Source organism: Camelus dromedarius, chromosome 4, assembly GCF_036321535.1.
Source record: "Camelus dromedarius isolate mCamDro1 chromosome 4, mCamDro1.pat, whole genome shotgun sequence".
Lineage (NCBI taxonomy): Eukaryota > Metazoa > Chordata > Mammalia > Artiodactyla > Camelidae > Camelus > Camelus dromedarius.
The window spans coordinates 86,813,828-86,837,328 of NC_087439.1; the positions used below are offsets into that span (position 1 = coordinate 86,813,828).

General features: G+C 39.6%; 1 protein-coding gene across 3 annotated transcripts in view; it reads left to right on the plus strand.

Moving 5' to 3' along the window:
• The window catches only part of NYAP2 (neuronal tyrosine-phosphorylated phosphoinositide-3-kinase adaptor 2), a 243,778-nt gene that overhangs the window by 91,101 nt on the left and 129,176 nt on the right, over window positions 1-23,501 (plus strand). For all 3 annotated transcript variants that reach the window (XM_064485218.1, XM_031452287.2, XM_031452288.2), the window contains one exon: window positions 13,204-13,505. In XM_064485218.1, coding sequence (XP_064341288.1) covers window positions 13,204-13,505 — 302 coding nt within the window. The remainder of the gene's footprint in view (window positions 1-13,203; window positions 13,506-23,501) is intronic.

A 23,501-nucleotide genomic window follows, 5' to 3' on the forward strand; every position in this document is an offset into this window, starting at 1 on the left:
CATTATGCTGTATACCATTTGTCAATATAGTACTACCTTAACTTTTAGAGAGGGTAAACCTAGTGCATTCAGATAATTTAAAAATATTATTTAGAAAGACAAGATGATTTTGGGGGTTGATATGGAAAAGGAAAGAGCAGTGTGTTTTTATTCATTGAGAGCTTATTTTTTCACAATGATTCTATAAATAAATATTTAGAATTTCTTGATCTTTCTGAAGTGTATTATTCCCTTTCACCCCAATAACTCTATTTAAACTGCAAAATATTTCTGGACCTGAGCAAAATATTTTGCAAGTAGCATTTCACTGTGCTCAAATACTCTCTATCTGTAGGAACTTTCTACAAAGTTTTTGCGATTTCTTTTTGTCCAAAGAATTTACAGCATCATTCCATTAAGTTTTAAGATGCCATTATCAAGAGAAGAGCATATTTCAAGTATTTGGGAAGGAAGGGGGTGAATGCCTTATGTTTAAGACAGAGCTGACACTAAAGCTTTTTTCTTCCAGTCTGCTGATTTTGCTTGGCAAATTATAACATCTGTCTTCCAGCAGGTAAATAAATAGGTAGCTATGAGCTTTACAGATTCAAGGAAGGTTCATTTTTCTGGATGTAAACGCATGCCAGAAATAACTCAGGGCTACACTAATCCCTTTCTGTCAACATTACAGGTAATACAGACTCTGCAAAGTGGGGTGCATATTTTTGCTGGTTTTGCACAGAAAACAATAGCAGAAGCTTTCATTGGTGATGTCAGTATCTAATGTGGTGGCACAGATAATGGCCTGGGCTGGGAAAGTCACTAGGTACCCAACTGCTGATTTGTAACTTCTCAGAAGAGACAATATACTGAAATGGTACCGAAGAGTGTGGCGTCTGCTGCTTTCTGGAATTGTTTGGTTCTTTCCTGAATTCAGGGCATCGCTGTGTATGTTAGCCTCACTAGGGTCCATTTCCAAAGTGCCTTAGAATGTAATTGCTCAAATAGTTTTCTGTAAGTAAATTAAACTTTAACATTTTTTTTTTGACTGTATGTAATTCCACCTGAAGAAAAATATGACTTTCCTGTTTGTCAATGGCTGTCTGTAAAACAATTCTTTGAGTCTTTGGAGATAACTGTGGGTTTTTTTTTTTTTTTTTTTTTCCTTTGCAAGAAGGAATAAATCCAACATTTTTTGAGACTTATTGAGCTTCTACTGTGTGCCAGGCTCTTTGCTAATAGATTTATTTATAGGATATAAATGTAGACGATCTAGATCTAATATAACTGGGACTGATTAAACAAAATGTAAAAGAAATTGGAGCAATATTTAAGAAAGAAAAGCACAAGCACGTATAAAATGCTTTTAAAATTTAACGTTGCAAATATGCATTATTTACCAAATTTTGAAATAGTCTTTTATCTTTGTGTATTTTTCCTAATTAGGCTTCCATATAATCTTTATGCATAAAACATATCCATTAGTTTTCACTTTTTAATTTAGTTTCAGTTTCTTTAAAGATGAGCCAGACTTTAAAGACAGTTTGGAAAAATAAACAAACATAGTTTAGATTCCTTTTAGATTGAATAGATTTACCCAAATCTCACCACACTCAACCAGACCATTTATTTCCCCCAGTAAACCTCCTTTTATTGAGTATCTTCCAAGTCACTGACACAATTTTTCAACAGAGTTTTCAGAGAAATTCTCATTAATTTTTCAAACTCACATTTCTTTGGTTTCTAGAGTATTTGATAACATAATTACAGCAACTAGCGTACTTGATGCAAGCAGTTTTGAGAGCAAGCATAACTGATTCTCATAAGCATGCAATTAGGATTCAGTGTTAATGTTTGAGCATGTCTGTTGGCCGTGGGTATTCAGAACGCCCTGGCTGTTAATGAAAATGTTTTGCAAAGTTAAAGAGCTAGAGCCTTCGGAATTTGTTAAATAAAAATTTAGTTTAGAGGCTTCCACTGTGTTATCTCGGGCACCCAAATTATCTATAGATATGGCAGGTAGCTATTAGAAGCCTCCAGTTTGTTTCAACAGTAAAAATAGTTATTGGATACTTGGCGTCTCATGGTGTCATTGAGGCTTTTCTCTCTAGTGATCGTTTGAAAACACCTGAGCCAAAAGAGTTTTAAAGAGGAAAGATTTTGAAAATATCAAGCAATTTGTCATGGCTCATATCTTTCCCTCCCTTCCATTATCTCTACTTACTTTCCACTTGCTGCAAATAATTCATGGTCTGTCCCTTCAAGCAGCTCGCAGACCAGAAGAAGATATCACCTCACAGATGACAACCCTAGAGTGTCATCAGGAGGTGCTCTGATACGGGGATGCACGGAGACCTGTGACAGCCAGAGGAGAGGCCTTGAGGTCAACCTTGAAAAAGCCTGTCTGATAATAGAAGCCTTCCTCAATGAAACCACATCTGAATTAGGTCCTTACACAGGATTTAGCCAAAAGGAGAAGCTCAAGCAGACAGAACAGCATAACTGAGTATAACCTGCCTGTGTCCTCACAACTCATTGCCTCCCTTGGCGTGTGGTCAGTCTTGAACTTTATTCTTGAATTGATAATCTAGAACAAAGTTAAGGTGGGGACATGTTATATTAGGGTAATCTTAAGGTCTAGGAGGGAAAATGCTGCTGATGAGATTTCATATAGAATCCAAAGCTGAAAAGACCTTGAATGCCACATAAAAGTTTGGATTTTTAGTCTCAAGGGATGGAAAAAGCTATCAAAGGGTGTTAATTTTGGGAGTGACATGAACAAATCTGCATTTACAAGGATAAATCTGGCAGCACCGTGGAAAAAGCTGCGCTAAGAGGCAATTGCATTAATTTACCCAAGACATGATGGGCACCTAAACCCAGGCAGACCAGTGGAGACGGAGAGGAGGGGATTAAGCTGATCCCTGCATTCGGATTACTCTTATAACAAGGATGAGAATTAATAGTGTGTGAGTATTCACAGATCTTTCCTTTCTCCTTCATCATAAATTAAGAAAATGGCAAGTGAAGGAAAGGAGGAAATAGAGCAATATAGCGTTAAATACAACTATCATCCAACCTGGTGTCTTCAATAGTTATTCTTGAACTGTTCCCAGTCATACATACTTTTCTCCATTCATTTATTCAATAAATACTTATTGTGTCACTTCCTTGACCTAAGCACAGTTTCAGCCCTTGGAAATATGAGCAAACAGGTCCAGTGAAGTTCTTCCCAAATATCTCTGTAAATTCTCAATTTCTCTCGATTCCAACCGTCAGCCCACAAATTCTCTTCTTTCCACTTCTTGCCGTTATCTGATTAAGGCTTACTCACGCTCTGCATCAGCTGAAAAGCCACTTCCTCCCTTGGGATTTCCCAGACCCTCAGCTGTGGTTGGTGCCCCAAGACTTGTGCATTGCACCTGCCTGGTACTTCCTCCGAGAGCATCTGATCACATGATGCTGAAATCATGCTGGTTCAATAGCCTGTGATTCCCTGAGGACACCGACCATTCTGCTTGAGTCACTGCCCAGCAAAGAGTAGGCACTCAGATTCTTTGCCAATAAATAGTGAGTAAGTGAATTAAACACATCAATACAGAGAATCATCTCTTCCTCCATAAAAGTGATAACCTTTAGAGAGCCAAACTAGTCATTATACTTTCAACTGGTATTGTTAGCCTTCTATGCAGGAAGTTCAAGGCCATTGTATCTCTGTATCTCTAGCTTCTACTTCTACAGGGAAAAACGTAGAAGTGGTTAGCTAAATTCATTTGTGAAAACTTGGCTTGTTCTCAAACCGTATTCAATGCTTATGTTCGCTTTGAAGACATAAATTAGAAAATATATTTCCCAGAGCCTCCCCTTTGGTTGAATTTTTGAAAAATATCTCCCCTGATGTGAACTTCTGCAAACTATATTCTCAGTTGAATCTGAATATCATGATTTGATTTGAGTTTTCCATGTACCCTCTCTTCTTCAAGCCATGACACTTCAAGAAGTAGAGAAGACATTTGTGTATGGAAATGAGTGTTTTAATTTTAGATTCCAAAGTACCATAGATAATAACATATGTTAATCTTAAATACACTTGTCATGTTTTAAGAAAAAATAAGTCTCGTAAAGATGTTTATAGAATTTGTTCTGGCTTTAATAAGCCTTATAATTCAGCTCTGCCTCTTTAGAACCTCAGAAGTGAATAAAAGGAACTTTGATAAAGGTTAAAAAAACTGTCTACTCCTTGCTCTAACCTCTCATTTTATTTTTATTACTAAGCATCAAATCAATGGGCCAAAATATCAACCTCAAACTCTTGGAAATAAGTACTTTATAATAAATCATGGAGTATTTGTTTTTCCAAGCATACCTCACTAGCCATGATTACCCCAAGCCCTAACTTTCATAAAAATCTTGAATTATCGTGGAGTTTTGGGCAGAAATAACCATGAAATCCATTCAAGACATTTGTCCAACTCCATATTATACTCTACTGATAATTATAACAGAAATTTATTTTTGTTAGTTTTCCTTCGTTTTCAAGCAAGATCTTTTTTCCCCCTAATTTAGATTTAGAAGTATATCACCTGACAATTATTATCAAAGCTCTCTTACAGAAATAAGCAAAATGCATTAATATTGTTAGAGTCTGTCTTCCTTTATGGTGCCGCAGGGTGGAAATTTATCATTAAAATGTCTGTTTTACAGCTGGGAGCAGAGTTGCCTGGCAAACCAGGGAAGTAGAGAAGTTACATTAATATTTGTCTAGCCTCCACTTGTACTGGCCACCTTGCTAAGTGTCTGACTTTTTTTTATCTTATTTTAATTGGTTATAGCAACTCTGGAAAGTACTTCCTTCAATATAAAGATATAGATAATGAAATCTCAGAAAGTATGTCCTTCCTATCTAAAATTAAGTAGCTAGTCAATGGTTGATTACATATTTAATACTTTTTCTGAGATACCAAATTTTGGGCAGAGTTGAAATATCTTAGCATAGAGAAATACCATATTTGATGCTTAAGTATATCAATTTTAAATATAAGATCTGGAGCTAAAAGAAACCGACTCCCTTCTCTTTGAGACAGGTTTATATTTTTCCTGTTGTTTTATTTTGTTTTGCTATTATAGCTCACCACAGCAGGTAATAAAAAGGTGTGTAAAGATCCCATTTTTAACACTTGACCTTAAGATCTAAGACGCATTAATAAACAGCCAGACACAGGAAATTGATGTCTGGGAAAAAAAAAATCTAGGAGACTTAATATTAGGAGCACAAAAGTAGAAAATAGATATCATTGAGGATATGAAGTGGTGAAAATGAACGTTTGAGCCTAAGGCAAGAAACCCACAAATTACGGCTTTGAATGAGCAAGTGGGGCTCAGGGAAGACATTAAGGGTAATGGTGAGTGAACAATTTGGGAGAAAATGTGAACACAGTTTGATTTTACTGGAGCCACGTTTCCACATCAAAGTGTACTGTATGATCAAATACATATATTATATATATATATGGCAAATGTATATGGCAGTTAATTATTTCCACTTAGATTGTTAAATAGAAAGGATATTTTCAAGCAATAAATAGTACGATGCATTCATTTCATGCCATGTAACATTCTTAGTCCTTTCCTGACATCAACCACATTTTCTGACATGTTAGCCAACAGCATTTATTCAGTAACTGCTGCATTGTACTGGTTCACTTGAGATTGTTTTCCAATGTAAGTGTCAGAAAACTCAACTTGATTGGGCTTCAACAAGATGGAATTTAGTATTTGACAAAACTGAAGGGTCCTAGGGTTGGCTTAGCTGCACGCTTATCTAGATCCAGGTCTATGACGCTGCAGACCTGGTCCTACTATCCTCCCTTTGAAAGTCGCAAGAAGGATGAGGGATGTCTGAGCGGCTACATAGCATCCCTGTTTACTCTGATTCAACCAATTTGAGGCATTTGCCAGTCCCACAATAGTCATGGTGGCCACGGGGATCTAGTGGTTGGTTGGCTGAGTCTGAGTACCATGTTAGACTGAGAGGAGAAAGTCTGATCTCCCCACAGGAATTACCACTGCCAGGAGTAGGGAGAATGAATCCCTGCAAAGAACAAATAGCGAATATCCACAAAATTCTCTAAGCCCTCTATCTATTTATCTACTGATTGATTGATAAATCTATCAATCTGTCTATCTCCAAAGTGGACCTACTTCCCTTCTTCATTTTTCCTTTATAAAGCAAGTATTTTTGAGCATCTATAATGTGATCGTGATTCCAGCAGTATGCGAGGAAACAGGATTCCAGCTCAAGGTGACTAGATGCAGAGTCACTTCTACCGATAAGGGCCTAATGGGGCTGGGATGATGGATTGCATGCCGATTTCCGTATGCCAAAAATCGCGGAGGATGTAATAAGTCATGCCTCTTTCTTGAAAGTCCAACTATGGGTTGAAGCATATTGCCTGTCAAAATAGAAAGAAGTATAACATATTAATCTCTTGGCTCTTTCTAGATCTAATTTTTCATAAGCATAGACTGTTTTAGCTGGAAGTGATACCTAGAAGAGACCAGTGTCGAGGGGAGAAAGAGGGAGGTTCCAGAGCAGACACTCTCCTCACACCTACACCCCCTACTCCCCGGTGAAGTGAGCGAACGAGACTCACTGGGCCGCACAGTGCCATCAGTGTTCAGTCTTGTGTATCTGCAGAGAAGGCAAGAGGGAGGCAGTATCAAATATAAACTTTATAAATTATAATTTTAATGAATAAAATCTCAATATTGATTTCCTTTTACTCATTCATTGTAAAATGCCTGACATGAAGGATCTGAATGGTTAGCAGATGCCAGTGGTCAACTCGCCGACAGGCAAGTTTTATTATCTCCTTTACAGCCATAGCCTCCATTTCCCTTTCAGATTTTCCCCATTTGCTTTATGATTGAATATTCCCTTTCCCTAATACCAGACCAATACACCTTCTTGAAAAATCAACAGAAAAAAAATTCCAGGTGGTTTAGAAATTTGCAAATGTAAAAATATACTGGATTATGCATCAGTGTCAGGGATGGATTTAAAACATTTTTTTTTTTACTGAAATGTAGTTGATTTACGATGTTAGTTTCAGATGTAAAACAAAGTGATTCAATTATACATTTACATACATACATATTTTCTTTTCAGATTCTTTTTCATTATATATTATTACAAGAAACTGCATATAGTTCCCTGTGCTATACAGTAGGTCCTTGTTGTTTATTTTATATATAGTAATGTGTGTTTGTTAATCCCCAGCCCCTAATTTATCCCTCTTTGCCCTTTCCCCTTTAGTAACGATAGTTTGTTTTCTATGCCCATGAGTCTGTTTTTGGTTTGTGAATAGAATTTGAATCATTTTTTTTTTTTTAGATTCCACATATAAGTGGTATCATATGATATTTGTCTTTCTCTGACTTACTTCATTCAATATGATAATCTCTAGGTCCATCCATGTTTCTGTAAATGGCATTATTTTATTATTTTTTATGGCTGAGTAATCAGAGATGGATTTTTGAGCTTTGCAGAAATGTCACCAAAAAAAAAAAAAAAAAATTCAAACAAGAAAATTCCTAGGTGACTCTTCAGTTTGTATCCCAGCTTCCTAGATATGCTTGAAAGAGTTTCTATATATGAACTGGGATTTTGTTTCTTTCCAGCAAGACTACTATGCGATATTGGCATGTTTGGTTTCCAGACTTACACACAGAAGCCTCATCTCTGTCACCTTCAGCTCTGACATCTCACCTTGGCAGCTCACCCTTCTCAGGGGTCTGTTTTCATTTCTGAAAGGAAGCATTTCTCAGAAGGAGACACAAGACATTAACGCTGATGGATTTTCAAGAAGAAAGCAAGACAAGTAACAATCTCTGTTGAATAGCGTTGTCAGCGCGGTTCCAGAGTTCTTGTTTTGCACCTTTATTTGTCAGTCCTGATCAACAGGTACTTTGAAAAACTGAACCAAATACCGTAGAAAGTTAAGAGCATGAAGACTCGGCTCACCTAGGTTATCTTGAATGAAATGCGGGATTTTGTTTTGACTTTGTTTTTTGAGGTTATGTGGAATCATGCATCATTTTTTAGAGAAATGGCCTTACATTGCAAATGATGATCCCGGAAACAAAATTCAGGAGGACAGGACTTAAAGGTAGGAATTGTAAAGCCAAAGTTATGGATGGCATGTTATGTGTCAGACTCTATGTTAAGTGACTCATATGTAGCATTTCAGGTAAACTTGATCACAATTCTGCAAGGGCAGTACTACTATTTATGACTTAAGGAAATGGTGTTTGGGATCAGTAGCTAACGCAGAGGTACTAAAGGACAGAGCTGAGAATAGGAACCACAACTCAGTGACTCCAGAGCACAAACGTCCAGGCCTGTCCACTAGCCAATAGCTTGCTTGGAGGAAACATTTACAAGTATTTTATCAATTCCTTCTGGGAAAATAACCTCCCTCAATTTAAGCAATACTTTATTTTTTGATTTTGTAATAAAAAACCATCCAACAGACAAGTAGATCTTGAACCTTACCTTCATTTTGTGAGGAGAAGTGCACTTGTTTAACTGCAGGATTATGAAACTTATTTTTATTTTTATAACATGAGCTGTGTCAGGCTTAGTCTATCTTGAGAGCGAGAGTCTTGTTGCAAAAAGGCTCCGCTTGCTCCAGCCCACGTAAATTTCACTTCAAGCCAAGTGTTCCTGTAGTGGAGTTGGTCCCACTTCCCCGACCACCATTTAAGTGCTCAGTCTGAAGCAAGAGAATGCCCTGTTTTCACAGGCATTTCTTATTTCTGGGGTCTCATTTTTGTTATTTGGCTTTCTCTTCCCTGCTTCTTTGGTTTCTGAATGTCATAGGTTGTATGATTGTTCCCAAGTATGTCCATTTATACCCCCCTAGAAAGCAGACACCAAGCTGGATGGAATTTAAAGAGTGAGAGATTTGTTGAGGAAGAGAGGAGGATGCCTGGGACGAGGAGGGAGCAGGAATAGGCAGGAAGAGCCTCAGGCCCCAGACAGCATGAAACCTGGGAAAGAAGAGGGGGAAGGGAAGAATAGTTGGATGGCAGAGTCTCGGAGCATGGTGTAGCTGTGGGAGAGTCTCAGCCAGCTTAACAGCGGAACTAGAGACGCGAAGATGGCCCATAAAGGACTCCCTGCTGGGCAGAAGTAGCCAGGTCCCGTACTTCCTCATGCTCAGCTACTGGCTAAGAGCTCCCCAGGCCTTGACTAAAATGCTGCACCAGACTGGAAGACTCTGTGGCTGGTGGCTGTCAGCTAACTCCTGTCCTTAGAGAAGTTTCTCTATTTAGGGATATCTGATCCACACAGCTTCACCCTTTATGCCCAGCAGAAGCTCTTCTGCAGGTCTGGGGACCAGCTTTTTCACGGCTCCCTTTGGATGCTTCCTGAGGGGAGACGTACAAGGGGGCCGCTGGTGTGATGAACTGTCACCCCCACCGCTACTGTTCATATATGTGCTGCAGCTGATACTCGTCATCTCCCTCCTCCAACATTTATTCTAAATTCCCCTCACTCTCACCCTCAGCTGACATCTCTGCTGGTCTCAGTGGCTTACCTGGTGGTGAGGCTAAGCTCAGTTCATGAGAGGTTGGAACCTCTGGTAAAAAAAAAAAAAAGCCTTCTTGAGCCAGGTGGCCACCTGTGACCTTGCAAAGTCCCAAATGGGCAAAGGAGTATCAAGAGGGGCCCCACACATCTTTCTCTCTGCCCCATCTTATAAGTGCAGCTCTGCCTTCTCCTACTGATCAGGGTCAATGATCTCTTCCACAGTGGAGTCTTGTCTTCTTGCCTGCTGGCCACTATACAAAAGGAGTTCAGATTCCTTAGAGGGGAGCTATAGGTTTGTTGTTCAATGAGAGCCTTGCTGTGTCTTCTAGAGAGAGTGTGCCCTCGTTGGGGACCAGGACTTCTAACTTGGTAGAGACCAGAATTATGAGGACAGGAAGCACAAAATCCCCCAGTGGGTCACTGGTTGTTGGTTACCTTCACTCCGAATGTCAAGTTCCCTCTTGAAAGGAGAGCTCAGAGGCATATACCACAACTGCTGTACCAGAATGTGGTCACCTGCCTGGAAGAGGATTATGCTTCCTTGCATATTGTCGTGTAACTTACAGGGTTTTCCTTTTGGAGGACAATCTGTCACCACCACAGTGACATCAAGCTTGGCCATGAGACTGGTTTTAGCCAATGAAATGTGAGTGAAAGATTATATGCCACATCTGAGCAGAAGCTTTAAGAGACACTGTGTGTTTCAGTGAGTACTTTTCTCTCCCTTCTGTGAGAACATACCCCAGTGGTGGCTAGATCCTAGAATGAAGACAGCATGTGGAACAGAGCCACGGCTGATACAAAGCCAACCCAAAGATTTCAAGCAAGAAATAAACCTTTGTTGTTGAAAGTCATTAAGAATTGGGGATCGTTTGTTACTCCAGGATAACCTCACAAGATCTGACTAATACATTGTACCTTTTCTTATCTGTGATATTTTGCCTGGTCTCTGACAAGCCTCCTTTGTCCCACTTTCTGATGATGAGTCTCCCTGGCTGTTTCTCACAAACAGATGTCTCCTCATCAACGTCTCTAACTGCTGTTCTTAACATTTCTGGCGGGGGGGTGGGGGCAGTGTCTCTGGATTGGCTACATCAGAAATAGTTGGATATCATTTTTTAAGAAACAAACTCATCGGTTACAAAGATTCTGATTCAACAAATATGATCTGATAGTAGTCCTTAGTATGGGTCCAAGAATTTGCATATTTTAAAAACTCCACATGGTCCTATAATAAATTCAGAAATTAGTTGTGTGCTATGTTCCACAATCTTCAGTTTGCTTTGGACTAATTGTCTTTGCTGGTCTCTTGGACCCAGCTGTGCCATAATCTTTATTGCTCACCACTAGCCTTAAATAAGGGCCTTTGTACCCAAATCATCCTGAACCATTTCTTCATCCTGCATCCACAGCCTGGGCAAATGAAACTTGTACCCAAGACCTGCTATTCTTTAAATCATATGTTGCATTTCTCTTTGGAAAAAGCATGTGTATGTGTGCATCTGTGTGTGTATATATTACATATATGAACAAAAGGATGAAACTGATGCTGGAAAAAATGTAATTTTGAAATGAAGCAGCAGAGCTAATTATCTGTCTGGGAAAAACAGCAAGGCCCTATTTAGGTAAAAAATAACAGAGAAATTGCTGATGCAATGGTTCCTAGTAAGTCTCTCATAAATGCCTGTGTGCATTAACACATGCATGAATCCCCTTATGTGGATTTGATATGTGAGAGTGACTGTCTACATAAATTCCCAAGTACCTTTTGTTCAGTGGTAGGGTAGCAGAAGTAAGGAAAAGACAGGCAAGATAAGATGATTGAGACAAAGTTAGAGGAAATCAAATATCACAATTATCACCAATCAATGGTAAACCTCCCCGTTTTATCACATCCATCTCCACCTCCACGACCCCATTTTGCCTTAAATTCTTAACGAGTTTTTCACAAATCAATCCATTTGAGTAAGCTTCTGGTAAATTTCTTGATTGATGTTCTTGAAGAAAGTAGGGAAAATGAAATGCAGAAAACCACTGCACAGATTTAGGACGCTGACCATGAAGATGTGGAAACCTCCACTTAGCCATTGGCTTGATTTCATTCATGCTTCTGGATACCCACTGCTCTGGTTAGTACACTGAGGGTCCTTTATTTATTTTATTTTTTCCAGAGATAGTCTACCTAGTATCTGAATATCAATTCAAAATATTCAGGAAAAAAAATACATATAAAAACCATTTTTGATTAAGCAGCAAAGTTGTGATCAGAATTAAATGCCAGAATCAAAGTCTCATGTTCTTGTTGGATCCTTTCTGACTCTATTCACAATGGTCATAGAATTGTCATAACTCCTTAACTGAAGAGGGAAAAAAGACTCATTTACCGTTATTGTTCCAACTGAAATCTAACATGTATGACGAACATTATAGTGACATGAAAGCTACGATGAAGAGCCAGATAAATTAAGATTAAAAAGAAGCCTAAACAAACTCATGTCTGGAAAGGTAGACTCAACAGGCTTCCAAAATTCATATACACAGAGATAATGTTTACACTTCATACATGTCTAAGAAAATTAACCAAGTAATTTCTAACAGTGCTTCATTTTGTTTCTTCTATTGGTGAATGAGCATAAGTGTGGAAAACTCTAGAAAGATGTAAGAACTCACATTGACATTCATGTTCCTTTTCTTCATAAAAGAGTCACCATTACATGATGCATCATAGGGGAAGGACCAAGAGTCATTTCCTGTACGATGAGCTGAATTTCAAACTGAGAGACAGTTCTTATATATTTTAAATTTTTTGTTCAAAGTTTCCTACGTAAAATTTAAGAGCCTTACATTTGGAAACTTTGCATACTCTGAATATTTATGAAGTATTTCGAACTATTCAGGGATCAGGTGATATGTTAACGACACCTCTTCATGAGATGTTGCTATCTTATTATACGAGGCTAATTTATTAGTAGAACCAAGTTACTAGTGTCACCAAAGGAACTCTGGAAACCTAAGAGAGATGGACAATTCCTTTACTGATTAAGCAAATATTTTTCCTCTTTCTTCCTCCCTCCCTCCCTTCCTTCCTTCCCCTCCCTCCCACTTCCTCTCTTTCTCCCCTCACCCCCTGTATTGGTAACAGAACCCCTTTGTTATTGTGTGTTTCGTTTTCCCTCTGAATTAAGCAGGTAAAAGTAGGGAGGATTTTGATGCAGTGCAGCAGAGGAGTTTCAAGTGCCCACTTGACCTCAGTCATGTGTCAAAAAGCAGTCTATGTGTCATTGTCATGGAATTCTTGTTCACTTTTCCAACCACCGACAAGATTTACCTCCAAGCAAAGAAAAGCAATTGAAGATGTGCTTTGTGGTAGCTTCCCACCCCCACGCCCCCTTTAGAATACTCTTTTGAGAGTATCTGGATACGTAGATCAGGATTTCTGGTTATAATCAAGTTACACTTGCTTGACTGTCCTATTGAATGCAAAAGTGCAGAACATTTTCATGCTAATGCAAGCATTTCCTCACCAGTCTAAGGTTAAATTGTGACCTAGCCACTGTTACAAACATGCTCGTCCCCAGGACCTGGCACAGCCTGGCTCACTCCGCCCGGATTTCGTCTCTCTCTTACAGCATCGGTGGAGACGTGGGGCGAGGCCACGAGGGCAGTTACGTGGGCAAACACTTCCGCATGGGATTCATGACGATGCCCGCTCCCCAGGACAGGCTCGCGCATCCTTGCTCCGGCGGCTTCTCCGTCAGGTCGCAGTCGCTGCACTCGGTCGGGGGCACAGACGACGACAGCAGCTGTGGCTCCCGGAGACAGCCACCGCCCAAGCCCAAGCGGGACCCCAGCACCAAGCTGAGCACGTCGTCGGAGACGGTCAACAGCACAGCGGCCAGCAAGAGCGGGAAAGGCGCCGAGCGGACCGAAGGTAAAGCCCGCCTCCGCCCCGGCCGGGAAGGAGGTTTCAGACCCCGTGCTCGGGTCCGCGTGCTAACCCGCATCTGCCTTCCCCCCGGGTCCCATAACCCTGCCTCCCCCTCCCTGAAGTCTTAGGAAAGAAGAATCCTGGGGGATGGCTATTTATTGGGGTGTTGTCCAGTGACAACCCCCAAAACGTGTATCATTTGTATCATTAGAAAGGAAAGGCGATATGTGAGTTTTCTGACCCCCTCCTTAAAGTTATGAATAGTTAGGAAATTAGTTTGCCTGGAAATAAATCTAAAATTTATATTTTCTTGCTTTTATAATTATTAACTTGTATAATTATAGACATATTATGTGATTATGAGGGGAACCTTGTAATGAGGGAAAATATAAAGAAGAAAAATTTAGAAATAATTTCTTTTTTCACATTTTGGTATACTTCCTTCCAGTGAATATGGATTTATGCAGATATGTGTGTGTAGTATATACACACATGCATTCATGTATGTATGTGTATATATATATATATTCATATCTCTACTTCAATTTCTGTCTTTTATCTTTTTTTTAATTGAAGTATAGCCAGTTTACAATGTTGTGTTAGTTTCTGGTGTACAGCACAGTGATTCAGCTATATACATATATCTATATATATATATATATAGAGAGAGAGAGAGAGAGAGAGAGAGAGGGAGAGCCATATATACATACATATTCTTTTTCATATTCTTTTTCATTATAGGCCATTACAAGGTATTGAATATAGTTCCCTGTGCTATACAGTAGAACCTTGTTGTTTATCTATTTTATATATAGTAGTGTGTATCTACAAATCCCGAACTCCCAGTTTATCCCTCTATGCCCCCTGCCCCATGACCGTAAGTTTATTTTCTATGTCTATGAGTCTATTTCAGTTTTATAAACAAGTTCATTCATGTCATTTGTTTAGATTCCACATGTAAGTGAATCACATGGTATTTTTCTTTCTCTTTACGGCTTATTTCACTTAGTAGGACAAACTCCAGGTCCATCCATGTTGCTGCAATGGCATTATTTTATTCTTTTTTATGGCTGAGTAGTATCTTCTATTTCTACTTATATTTTACCTCAGTTATGAAATACATGCATGAAATATATCTTAACCTCCTTGCTGGTCTATGATTATAAGTTAGGTCAGGTTAACCCCAGAAGTCACCAGCCCTTTAGCCTTGCTTGAATAAATAAGTTTCAGCTTTCCTGAGTTTTTTCCGAGGAGTCCCTTGGTGGGCGAGAAGTCCCAAGTGTGCTTTGATACAGACCTGTTCGGAGTTTTGTGCATCAGGTGTGGAAAATGCTTCAGGGTGTCCAGTGCTGCCAGTGGCCAGCTTGAGAGCGTGGCTCTGCCAGGTCCCATAGTGCTTCCTTACCCTGTTTGTCCCTGACATTCTTCCCGACTGGCTCCCCCGAGCCCACAGCGTTCCAAGGTTTCCAGTGGCTTGCAGCAGAGAGTGGAAGGCAGGTGGTCCTTTCCTCAACTGGGCAGGTTGCTTTGTCACCTGGGCTCCTGGGTCCCACACGAAAGCTCCCTCATCCTCTCCTCTCAGCCTTCCACAGAAGCTCAAACCTAGTCCATGAGATGGTTGCCCATGAGGCATGTCCCATCTCTTCCAATGCCCTCATCTCTCCTTTCTCCCAAATCGGTGTCCAAGTGCCTATATAGTCAAAAACCAAAAACTTCATAGCCTATTGAAGAATACAAATAAATTCCTGGAGATGGAGTTAATCCTTGCATTCTACCGGGAAAATCTCCACTTAGGCTCAGGTTTTCCTACTTCACATATATGTGAAAACACATCATGAGTATATGTGTGTACGTGAGGTGAGTTACATATGTGAATAACATGTGTATGCATATTTACAAAATTAAAGTCCTAGTGCATAGAATCTTGTGTTTTGTATTTTCCCTTATTTTCTTGTGACGCTTTCCATAGCATTTTGTTGTGGGGAACACCATTTTTAAGGAGGGGCATGTGCATCGTGGTGCTTTATTTAATCATTATCTCTTTGGTGAATACTTAGGTTGGTCCCTGTTTGTTTTGCTACAATGAATGGCACTGCTTTGAATGCATGTGTGTGTGTGCGTCTGTTTATTTGGGTAACTCTTTTTACTGTTCCTCGGCTGCCTTGGAATAGATCAGAAATCTGATCCTTTATTCTCATGACTCAGGGTCATCAGTATGTCTTTCAACTTGTAACACATTGATGTTTTAGAAACAATTTCAGGTGTTTCATTTACCTGTTAATAAGCTAAAGAGCTCTAGAGATCTGCCTTTTGTAAATTTTAAATGTTGTTCCTAAGTTTCCTCTGATAGTGATACGTGGTGCCTTTCATTTTTCTTCATATTCTGTAATCCTGTTTCCAGAAGCAACCCCGCTTCTATTTTTACTGCCAGAAAACTACATAATTGATTACATTAGATTGTTTTCAAAAGCAGATTACTAATTTAGAACAGTGGTCTCAGAATGATGAGGGTCTGAATATACTCTAGAATGATTCAAGAATAAAATAACCATGTGGCGGGTGTGGGGTGGGGGGATTGTGTAAAATGAAACAGCCAAGACCAGCAGCCAGTAAGGAGTGTGTTATCGAGCTGTGTGTGAGGTTGCTGGAAACATTCCTGGATGCGGTGTAATATACATGCCTCAGAATAGCCCTGCCTCCGAGGAGGGGACCCTGGGGTATTCAGAGTGGACACATGTGGAAAATCATGACTGTCCCACAGAAGAAACATTTGAGTGGTGATTTGGTTGTCTTAAAAATATAAGTGATAACCATTCCTTTGAGATGCTTGAAGAAACCAATTCCTGAAGTAGAGAAGCTCAGAATTCTTCCAGATCCCTCACCATCTAAAGATCTAAGGTTCTAAACAGCTAGTTATCAAACAGAAGACAGCAGCTCTGTTATCTTTATTTCTTCTGAGGACAGAAGAGGAGACAGAGACTAAATTACAGCAGCAGCAGAAAGTCTTATCTCAAATTTGGAAAACTATGGGCAGTGAGATTTATTAAACACTCGGTTCAAGTTCAACATCTGTCCTCAAAAGGAGCTCTAAGGATGGGGCGAGGAGCCTTCAGCTGTAGTGCGTCTTTGTGGATGGTCAGTGGACCAGACGGACTGTTAAGATCTGGTGCAGAGATGGTCGACTTCTAAGGAAGAGTGATTCTCAATGCAAATTTCACCTTCTCTTCAGAACACTTAATCAAAAAGCAATTGAAAAACTGGATACATTCAAATCTCTTCTACCAAGTTATGACTTTAATAACAGGAGAGAATCAGGGCTTAGTTCAGAGATGAAAAAATCTTGAGTCTGAAGGCGTGCATGCATGTGTGTACTCAAAGCCAAAATTATATAAATATGTAGATTGTTCTTTTATGAATTCTCAGTCCTTTATCATTGTGAGTTAACTGGAGTTCATTACGGAGCATATGTTTTCTTTACAATCTTTCTAGCTATCAAAATTATAACAAAGATGAAAAATGACTTTTATAAATCTTGGTCTGTCTTTTCTTTTTACATTAAATGTCAGCAAAATCAAAATATTGATTCACTGGCATTAGAATGATTTCCATGGTAACCAGCTTCTATTTAAGAAGAGGATTATGACTTCCCTGTGGATAAAAGTAAAACAGAACTGGACTTGCAGCAAGACAGCTTTTCAGAGTAGGAAAAATATATATACAGTTTAATGATGAACACACACATACAAAAAATCACATACTAAGAAAGTATAATTCCGTTTTTAAAAATTATAATTCTGTCATATTAATAAAACACATTTACTATTTTATTTTAAGATCTTTTATAATAACACCTTTAAAAATTTATACACTGGAGAAGGTAAACTGGTAATAAATATGCAAAAAATATTTTAATTTCCCCTTTCTATTGTTCCATTGTGATACCTGCTTAGTTTGAGGAAAGATTAGATGAAATAAGGGAGTTAACTAGAAAGGATGAGAGGCTGACAAGCTGCGTGGGTCTCATGTAGGATGCAGAAAAAGCAGGGACCGTACTAACTCACATCCTCCATTCCCATTGCTCAGGTGAAGGCACATCCCATTTCTCAGTAGCATCATTCCTAGAGATGCTCTGTGGTGCAGGCAAAAGAGGCTATACTTAGACTCTGCGGGCAAATGTTGACTTTGGGCAAGTGATCTAATGGGACTGTTTCTTTAACTTTAAAAGGATTACAAATCACTGAAAACTGATCACACCCTGTCTCCCTCACAGCCTTGCAACAAGCCAGAGGGCTGATGCCCACAATGGTGCATGGTAAAAAGAAATTGCTATAAAAGTGTAAGTTAATACAATTTTAAATGTGTACTTACCACCTATGAAGAGGCCTGAATAACATGAACTTTGGGGTTAGTGTAGCATCGATATTCAACATAAATAGAAGAGAAAAATAAAAGCCATACAGATTCACATTCTACATGGTAGGCTTAATAATTTTATACAATGACCCAAATAAACAGAGAAATATCCTCCAAGTATAATAACCTTTTAATAATATTATGATATTAATATATTTAGTATAATGAGGAAAACATATTTTTACTAAACTTCAAGTAATTCCACACTTCACACTCCTTTAAAAACATAACTAAGTATTTTTGAGGTGTAATTGAGGTATAACATCATACCAGTTTCAGCTGTACAAAATGGTGACCCAGTATTGGTGTGTATTGTGAAATGATCACAATAAGTCAAATTAACTTCTGTCACCATCCATGGTTACACATGGTTTTCTTGTGATGAGAGCTTTAAAGAAGTAGCCTCTTAGCAACTTTCAGATATGCAAGGCAGTCTTATTAGCTGCATTCACCATGTTGTACATCTCATTCCCAGGACTTCTTTATTTTATAACTGGAAGTTTATACCTTTTGACCCCCTTCACCTATTTTGCCCAGCTGCCAGAATGAAGTTCCATTTATTTTATTTGATTGATTGATTGATTTCTATTTGTTTTAAACTCTTTTTACAAGTCATTTCCAACTCAATGTATGATATTACTTCACGGTTGTCTACTTACAAAGCAGTGAAGAAATGTGCTTGTGTTGGCATGGTTTTTCTGGTTTCTAATTTTATTGTCTAGAGATGTTTGGTAGAGTCATATCTATGAGTCAAAAATTGGGATACTGCGGGAACAGTTGGAATCACGAACTGTCCTTAAAACTTGAACCATGTGGTTGTGCCAGAACCAAAGTAAAGCCAAGTTCATCAGAGGGTCACCACCTTCAAAACAAAACCAAACATAAATGCCTTTTGTTCAAGTTTACCAAACAAAGTAGGTTACAGCCTTCAGCAACGCTGTTTTTCGTGCCACCATTTATTCTGCAGATACTTTGAGCACCTACCTTGCTGTGCTGGGGAGTCGCTGGTGAACAGTGATCCTTTCCCTCACGTTACCCATGCCCAATTTTATTTCCAGTTCTCTGGCTCAGCTTGTTTCCCTCTATCCACGTCACGAAGCAAGCACTAATTTACAGGAATCTTTTCTAGAAACCAGAAAATCTGGCATGACAACCATGTGAGCATCTTCCATGTGATTAGTTGTTTAGCTCTGGAAGAAACAGTTAAAGGTATTTTAAGAATGTGTTTTTCCCTCAAAGAATTTTTGCTGCTCTTTCATTGTTCCGTGCTAATAAGTTAAAAGTGTCCGAATCTGGTTTTGTGCCAAGGTAAAGCTTCTAAAGCAACCTTGGGCATTTGAGGAGAGAGGAGGAGAGACAAGTTGAGTATGCTTTTTTTTTCTAATTGAAGTATAGTCAGTTACATGTCAATTTCTGGTGTACAGCATAATACTTCAGTCATACATACACGTACAAATACTCGTTTTCATATTCTTTTTCATTATAGGTTACTACAAGGCATTGAATAGAGTTCCCTATATACAGAAGAAAAATTTTTTTAATCTATTTTATATCTAGTAGTTAATATTTGGAAATCTTGAACTCCCAGTTTATCCCTTCCCACCCCCTTTCCCCCAATAAGTTTGTTTACTATGTCTGTGAGTCTGTTTCTGCTTTGTAGATGAGTTCATTAGTGTCTTCTTTTTTGTTTTTTTAAATTCTGCGTATGAGTGATATCGTATGGTATTTTTCTTTCTCTTTCTGGCTTACTTCACTCAGAATGACAATCTCCAGGTCCATCTATGTGGCTACAAGTGGCACTATTTTATTTATCTTGGGGAATTTACAGGTTTCCCAGGTCAGAATTTGAGTTTGGGATCCTGAATCAGCACCAGTCAGGGCCAGCCAGAAGCTTCATTTTGCTATCTCAGTGACTAGCCTAGATTTCTGGCACACAGGATACTCATAAAAAAATGTTAAGACTGTTTCTTTAATGACTCAGCGTGACATTAAAAAAACATGGGCTTTAGAGACAAACAGACGTTGGTTTCATATCAGTGCTGCCAACATTTAACACATTCTCTCTCATGGCCTCATTTTCCTCATCTGTAAAATGGGAATAGCAATATTGCTATTCTAAAGTGGCAGGTGGAATCATATCCAAGACTTTTATCCAGATTTCCACACTCCCTGCTCTACTCACCATGTATATTTCCTGGAACTGACACACCACTGGTGACCTGAAGATGGAGGAACCCATGTGGCCAGGAATGTGGGTGGTCTCTAACAGTTGAGAGTAGTTTCTGGCAAAAACCAGCAAGGAAACAGGACTTCAATCCTATAAGGAACTGAATTCTGCTAACATGAATGAGCTTGGAAGTGGGTTTTCTTCCAAAACCTCCAGACAAGGACCTAGCCTGGCTGCCACCTTGTTTTCAGCCAGGGGGACCCTGAGCAGAGAACACAGCCATCTGGGTCCTGGCCACGCCCAGACTTCTGATCTGTAGAACTGATAGAGAGGTACTGATTTTTCAGCTGCTCTGTTTGTGATACCTTGTTCTATAGCCATGGAAAAGTAATCCATCTTATCAAGTTGTTGGGCATCTTATCAAGTTGAGGTAAAATCCATGAGCCATGCACATAGCTTAGAGCCTGGAGACTAACAGATGCTCAGATTACCTGGCCATGCTTCCTCTCGGCCCTGGGCTGTGTTCTCAGCGGCCAAGACAGTGCCAGTGGCTTTCCAGACTTCCTGGGCCAGACCTGGAAAGTAAACAGAATGAAGGAGGTTTGGAAGAAGCTCCAAAGAGGACATTTTAGTCCTCTTGAATGTCTGCTTAGCTCTTTCAGAATTTGTTTGGATCTTTTCCTAAGAGGGCCCTTCTTTTCTCACCAATGGTTTTTTCCTTTCAAAGGGCTCAGCAATGGCTTTTCAGTGGTGTTTTGAATGACTCATTTAAATGACTGCAACTTGCCTGCTTTGTGCCTTGTTTTTTCACATAACAAGTGGCTCTTGTGCTTCACAGTGTGCTTTCTAGAAGCGTTCAAAGCCCCACTTAGCACCAGACTCACACAACTCGAGGAACGTGGAAAACAAGCTCTCGAAATTGGCATCGTTTTGGCCTCAGGCAGCAGTCTAGTGTGTATTCTTGTTTGTTTTATGGGATGAGACGTGGGGAATTGTCATCGAAGGCCCACATTCCTGGATTTCTCTTTCCAGGTTGACAGAATCAGAAGCTGCTAGGCTTCCTGGTATAAAAGCCATCTGTCAAACCAGACTGCTCAGGCAGGGGTAGAGTTGTACGTAAACAGTGTGTGATCTTTTCCTGAACGTGCCCTGAGGCCCATGAATGAAACAGTTTGTGAGTCAAATCATCTTTCTCTCTGTCCCTGCCATGGTTGTTGATTCTAGTCCAAAGAACTACCCTGCCTTTTTATGGCTCACCCAACCCCGTTTGAGTAACAGTCTGGATTTAGCCTCATTTGTTTCAATATCTTAGATTCATAAGAGGATTTGCATCCATGTTATTGGCACAGATGAAGTCTTCCAGGAGAGACCGATAAGCCCAAGGTGTCTGTTGTGATCAGGGCACTGATTTTGAAGGTGTTCCATTGCTGTACAACAAGCTGACACCAATTTAGTGGCTGAAACAATACATGTTGATTATTTCACAATCTCTGTGAGTCAGGAGTCTTCTCAGGGTCTCCCAAGGCTGCATTCCAGGTGGGTCCTTGTCTGAGGCTCAAGGTCCTTTCATGCTCATGTGGGTGTTATCAGAATTCATTTCCTTGTGGTTGTAGATCACATGGTTGCTTAGTTCATTAAAGACAGAAGGAAAGAGTGTCCCTCCCTTTGATTCTCTCCCTTCAGGGAAGGCTTAGGTCTTTGTTTAAAGAGACCCTTTCGATGAAAGCAGAATCAACTGATTAGGAACCTTAATTACAATTGGAAAACCCTTTCACCTTTTCCCCATATACTGTAACTCCATCACGGGAGTAAGATACCATCATCTTCACAGTCCTGCTTACACTCGAGTAGAGGGAATTATACAGGGTGTAGGAGTCTTGTGCCCCAGTCTAGAATTCTGCCTACTCAGCATATATTGCTTTCCCAAAAACTATCTAGCTATCTGATTAGATACTTAAGAAGTCAGCTTGTGGAAAGTTAATTAGCAATGTAGGAAGTAAACTATAATTCAATAGAATAATATAAATATCACAAGACATATAAATAATTGGTAAATAAATAGGGCAAAATATAACTCCTTTTCTCATTTTTTAATTTGTCTTTCCTTTTTTCTATGTAAAGGAAGTCATTCCTGATGTCAAATGCCTGGTTTATTATTTTTGAGTTTAAAATAAAATCTCATTTCTTTTGGCCTCAGCTTTATATGGAAGACATGAGAAAATATACTTCTCAGTCCAGCAGCTCCCAGGACAATGGCATTCTGTTGCATAAAGATCCAAGTAAATTATTGACACCAAAGTGGTATAAATATAAAAAGTAGTAGTGTGCATAAATGTCTACTTGATCTTCATTGCTGATTTTCGTAGCTGATGAGCTCTTTTGTTGACTCAGTGGGTTAACTTAACCCAGCAGTCACTGTTCCCTAGAACACCAGATGGATGTGGGCTAGATAATACACAGCATCTTTGATATGGCAAAGATACTCTTCAGAGCTTTGGCCTGTTGGTTTCTCCAGAATTCCAGCATTGTAGGGATTAGCAGTGGTAATTAATACCAAGCACCTTCCTCTCCTTTGTCTACCTGTTGGGTAGCATTTTTATAACAAGTAAAGATGAGACTACACATTCCCAAATTATGTGACTTCTGAATTGCAACACCTACATTTGATGCAGGAAAAACGGATGTGGGGTATGAGGAGGGCCGTGTCCCAGGCTTCGGTTGAGCCCCTGGGATGTGCACCACCAAGTGTGGGACCTTGGCTTTGGGCAGGAAAGAATTCAAGAGTAAGCCACAGTTGAGAAGAGGTAGATTTTTTTAGAGAGATACATCGAAAGGCAAGTGAAAGGACATCCATGGGGGTTGGGTGCTCAGATTAAAAGTAGATACACACTCCATAGACAGAGTGTGGGGTCTCCAAAGAGGGAGAGAGAGGGGACTGTAGCCACAAAGCACTGTGTTGCCAGTTTTTATGGGCTCAGTGGCTTCATATGCTAATAAGTGGAAGGACCAGTCTAACTAGCTTGGGGAAGGGGCTGGGATTCCCAGGAAGTTGGCCATTTCCCACTCTTTGACCTTTTGTGGCTAGCTTTGGGACTGCCGTGGTGCTTGTGGGCATGTTATTTACTATGTTAATTAATTACAATGGGTGTATAATGAAGCTCAAGATCTGCTAGAAGTTGAATCTGCCACCATCTTGAGCCTCAAGGCCAGCTGGGGGTTGAGTCTTCCACCATTTTGATGTTAATCGCTGTAGCATTCCTTGAATAGCTGTGCCCTGCCCCCTTCCTGTCTCACATCAATTTCCAATTAGGTGTCAGTAGACCTCAGAAAGCATGTGCCCTCCAGTGAAGAAGAAAGTACTGAAGGGAACCCTCATTGCAAGTCCCCGTGGTCTCTGTTTTTGTCTGGCCTCAAATCTG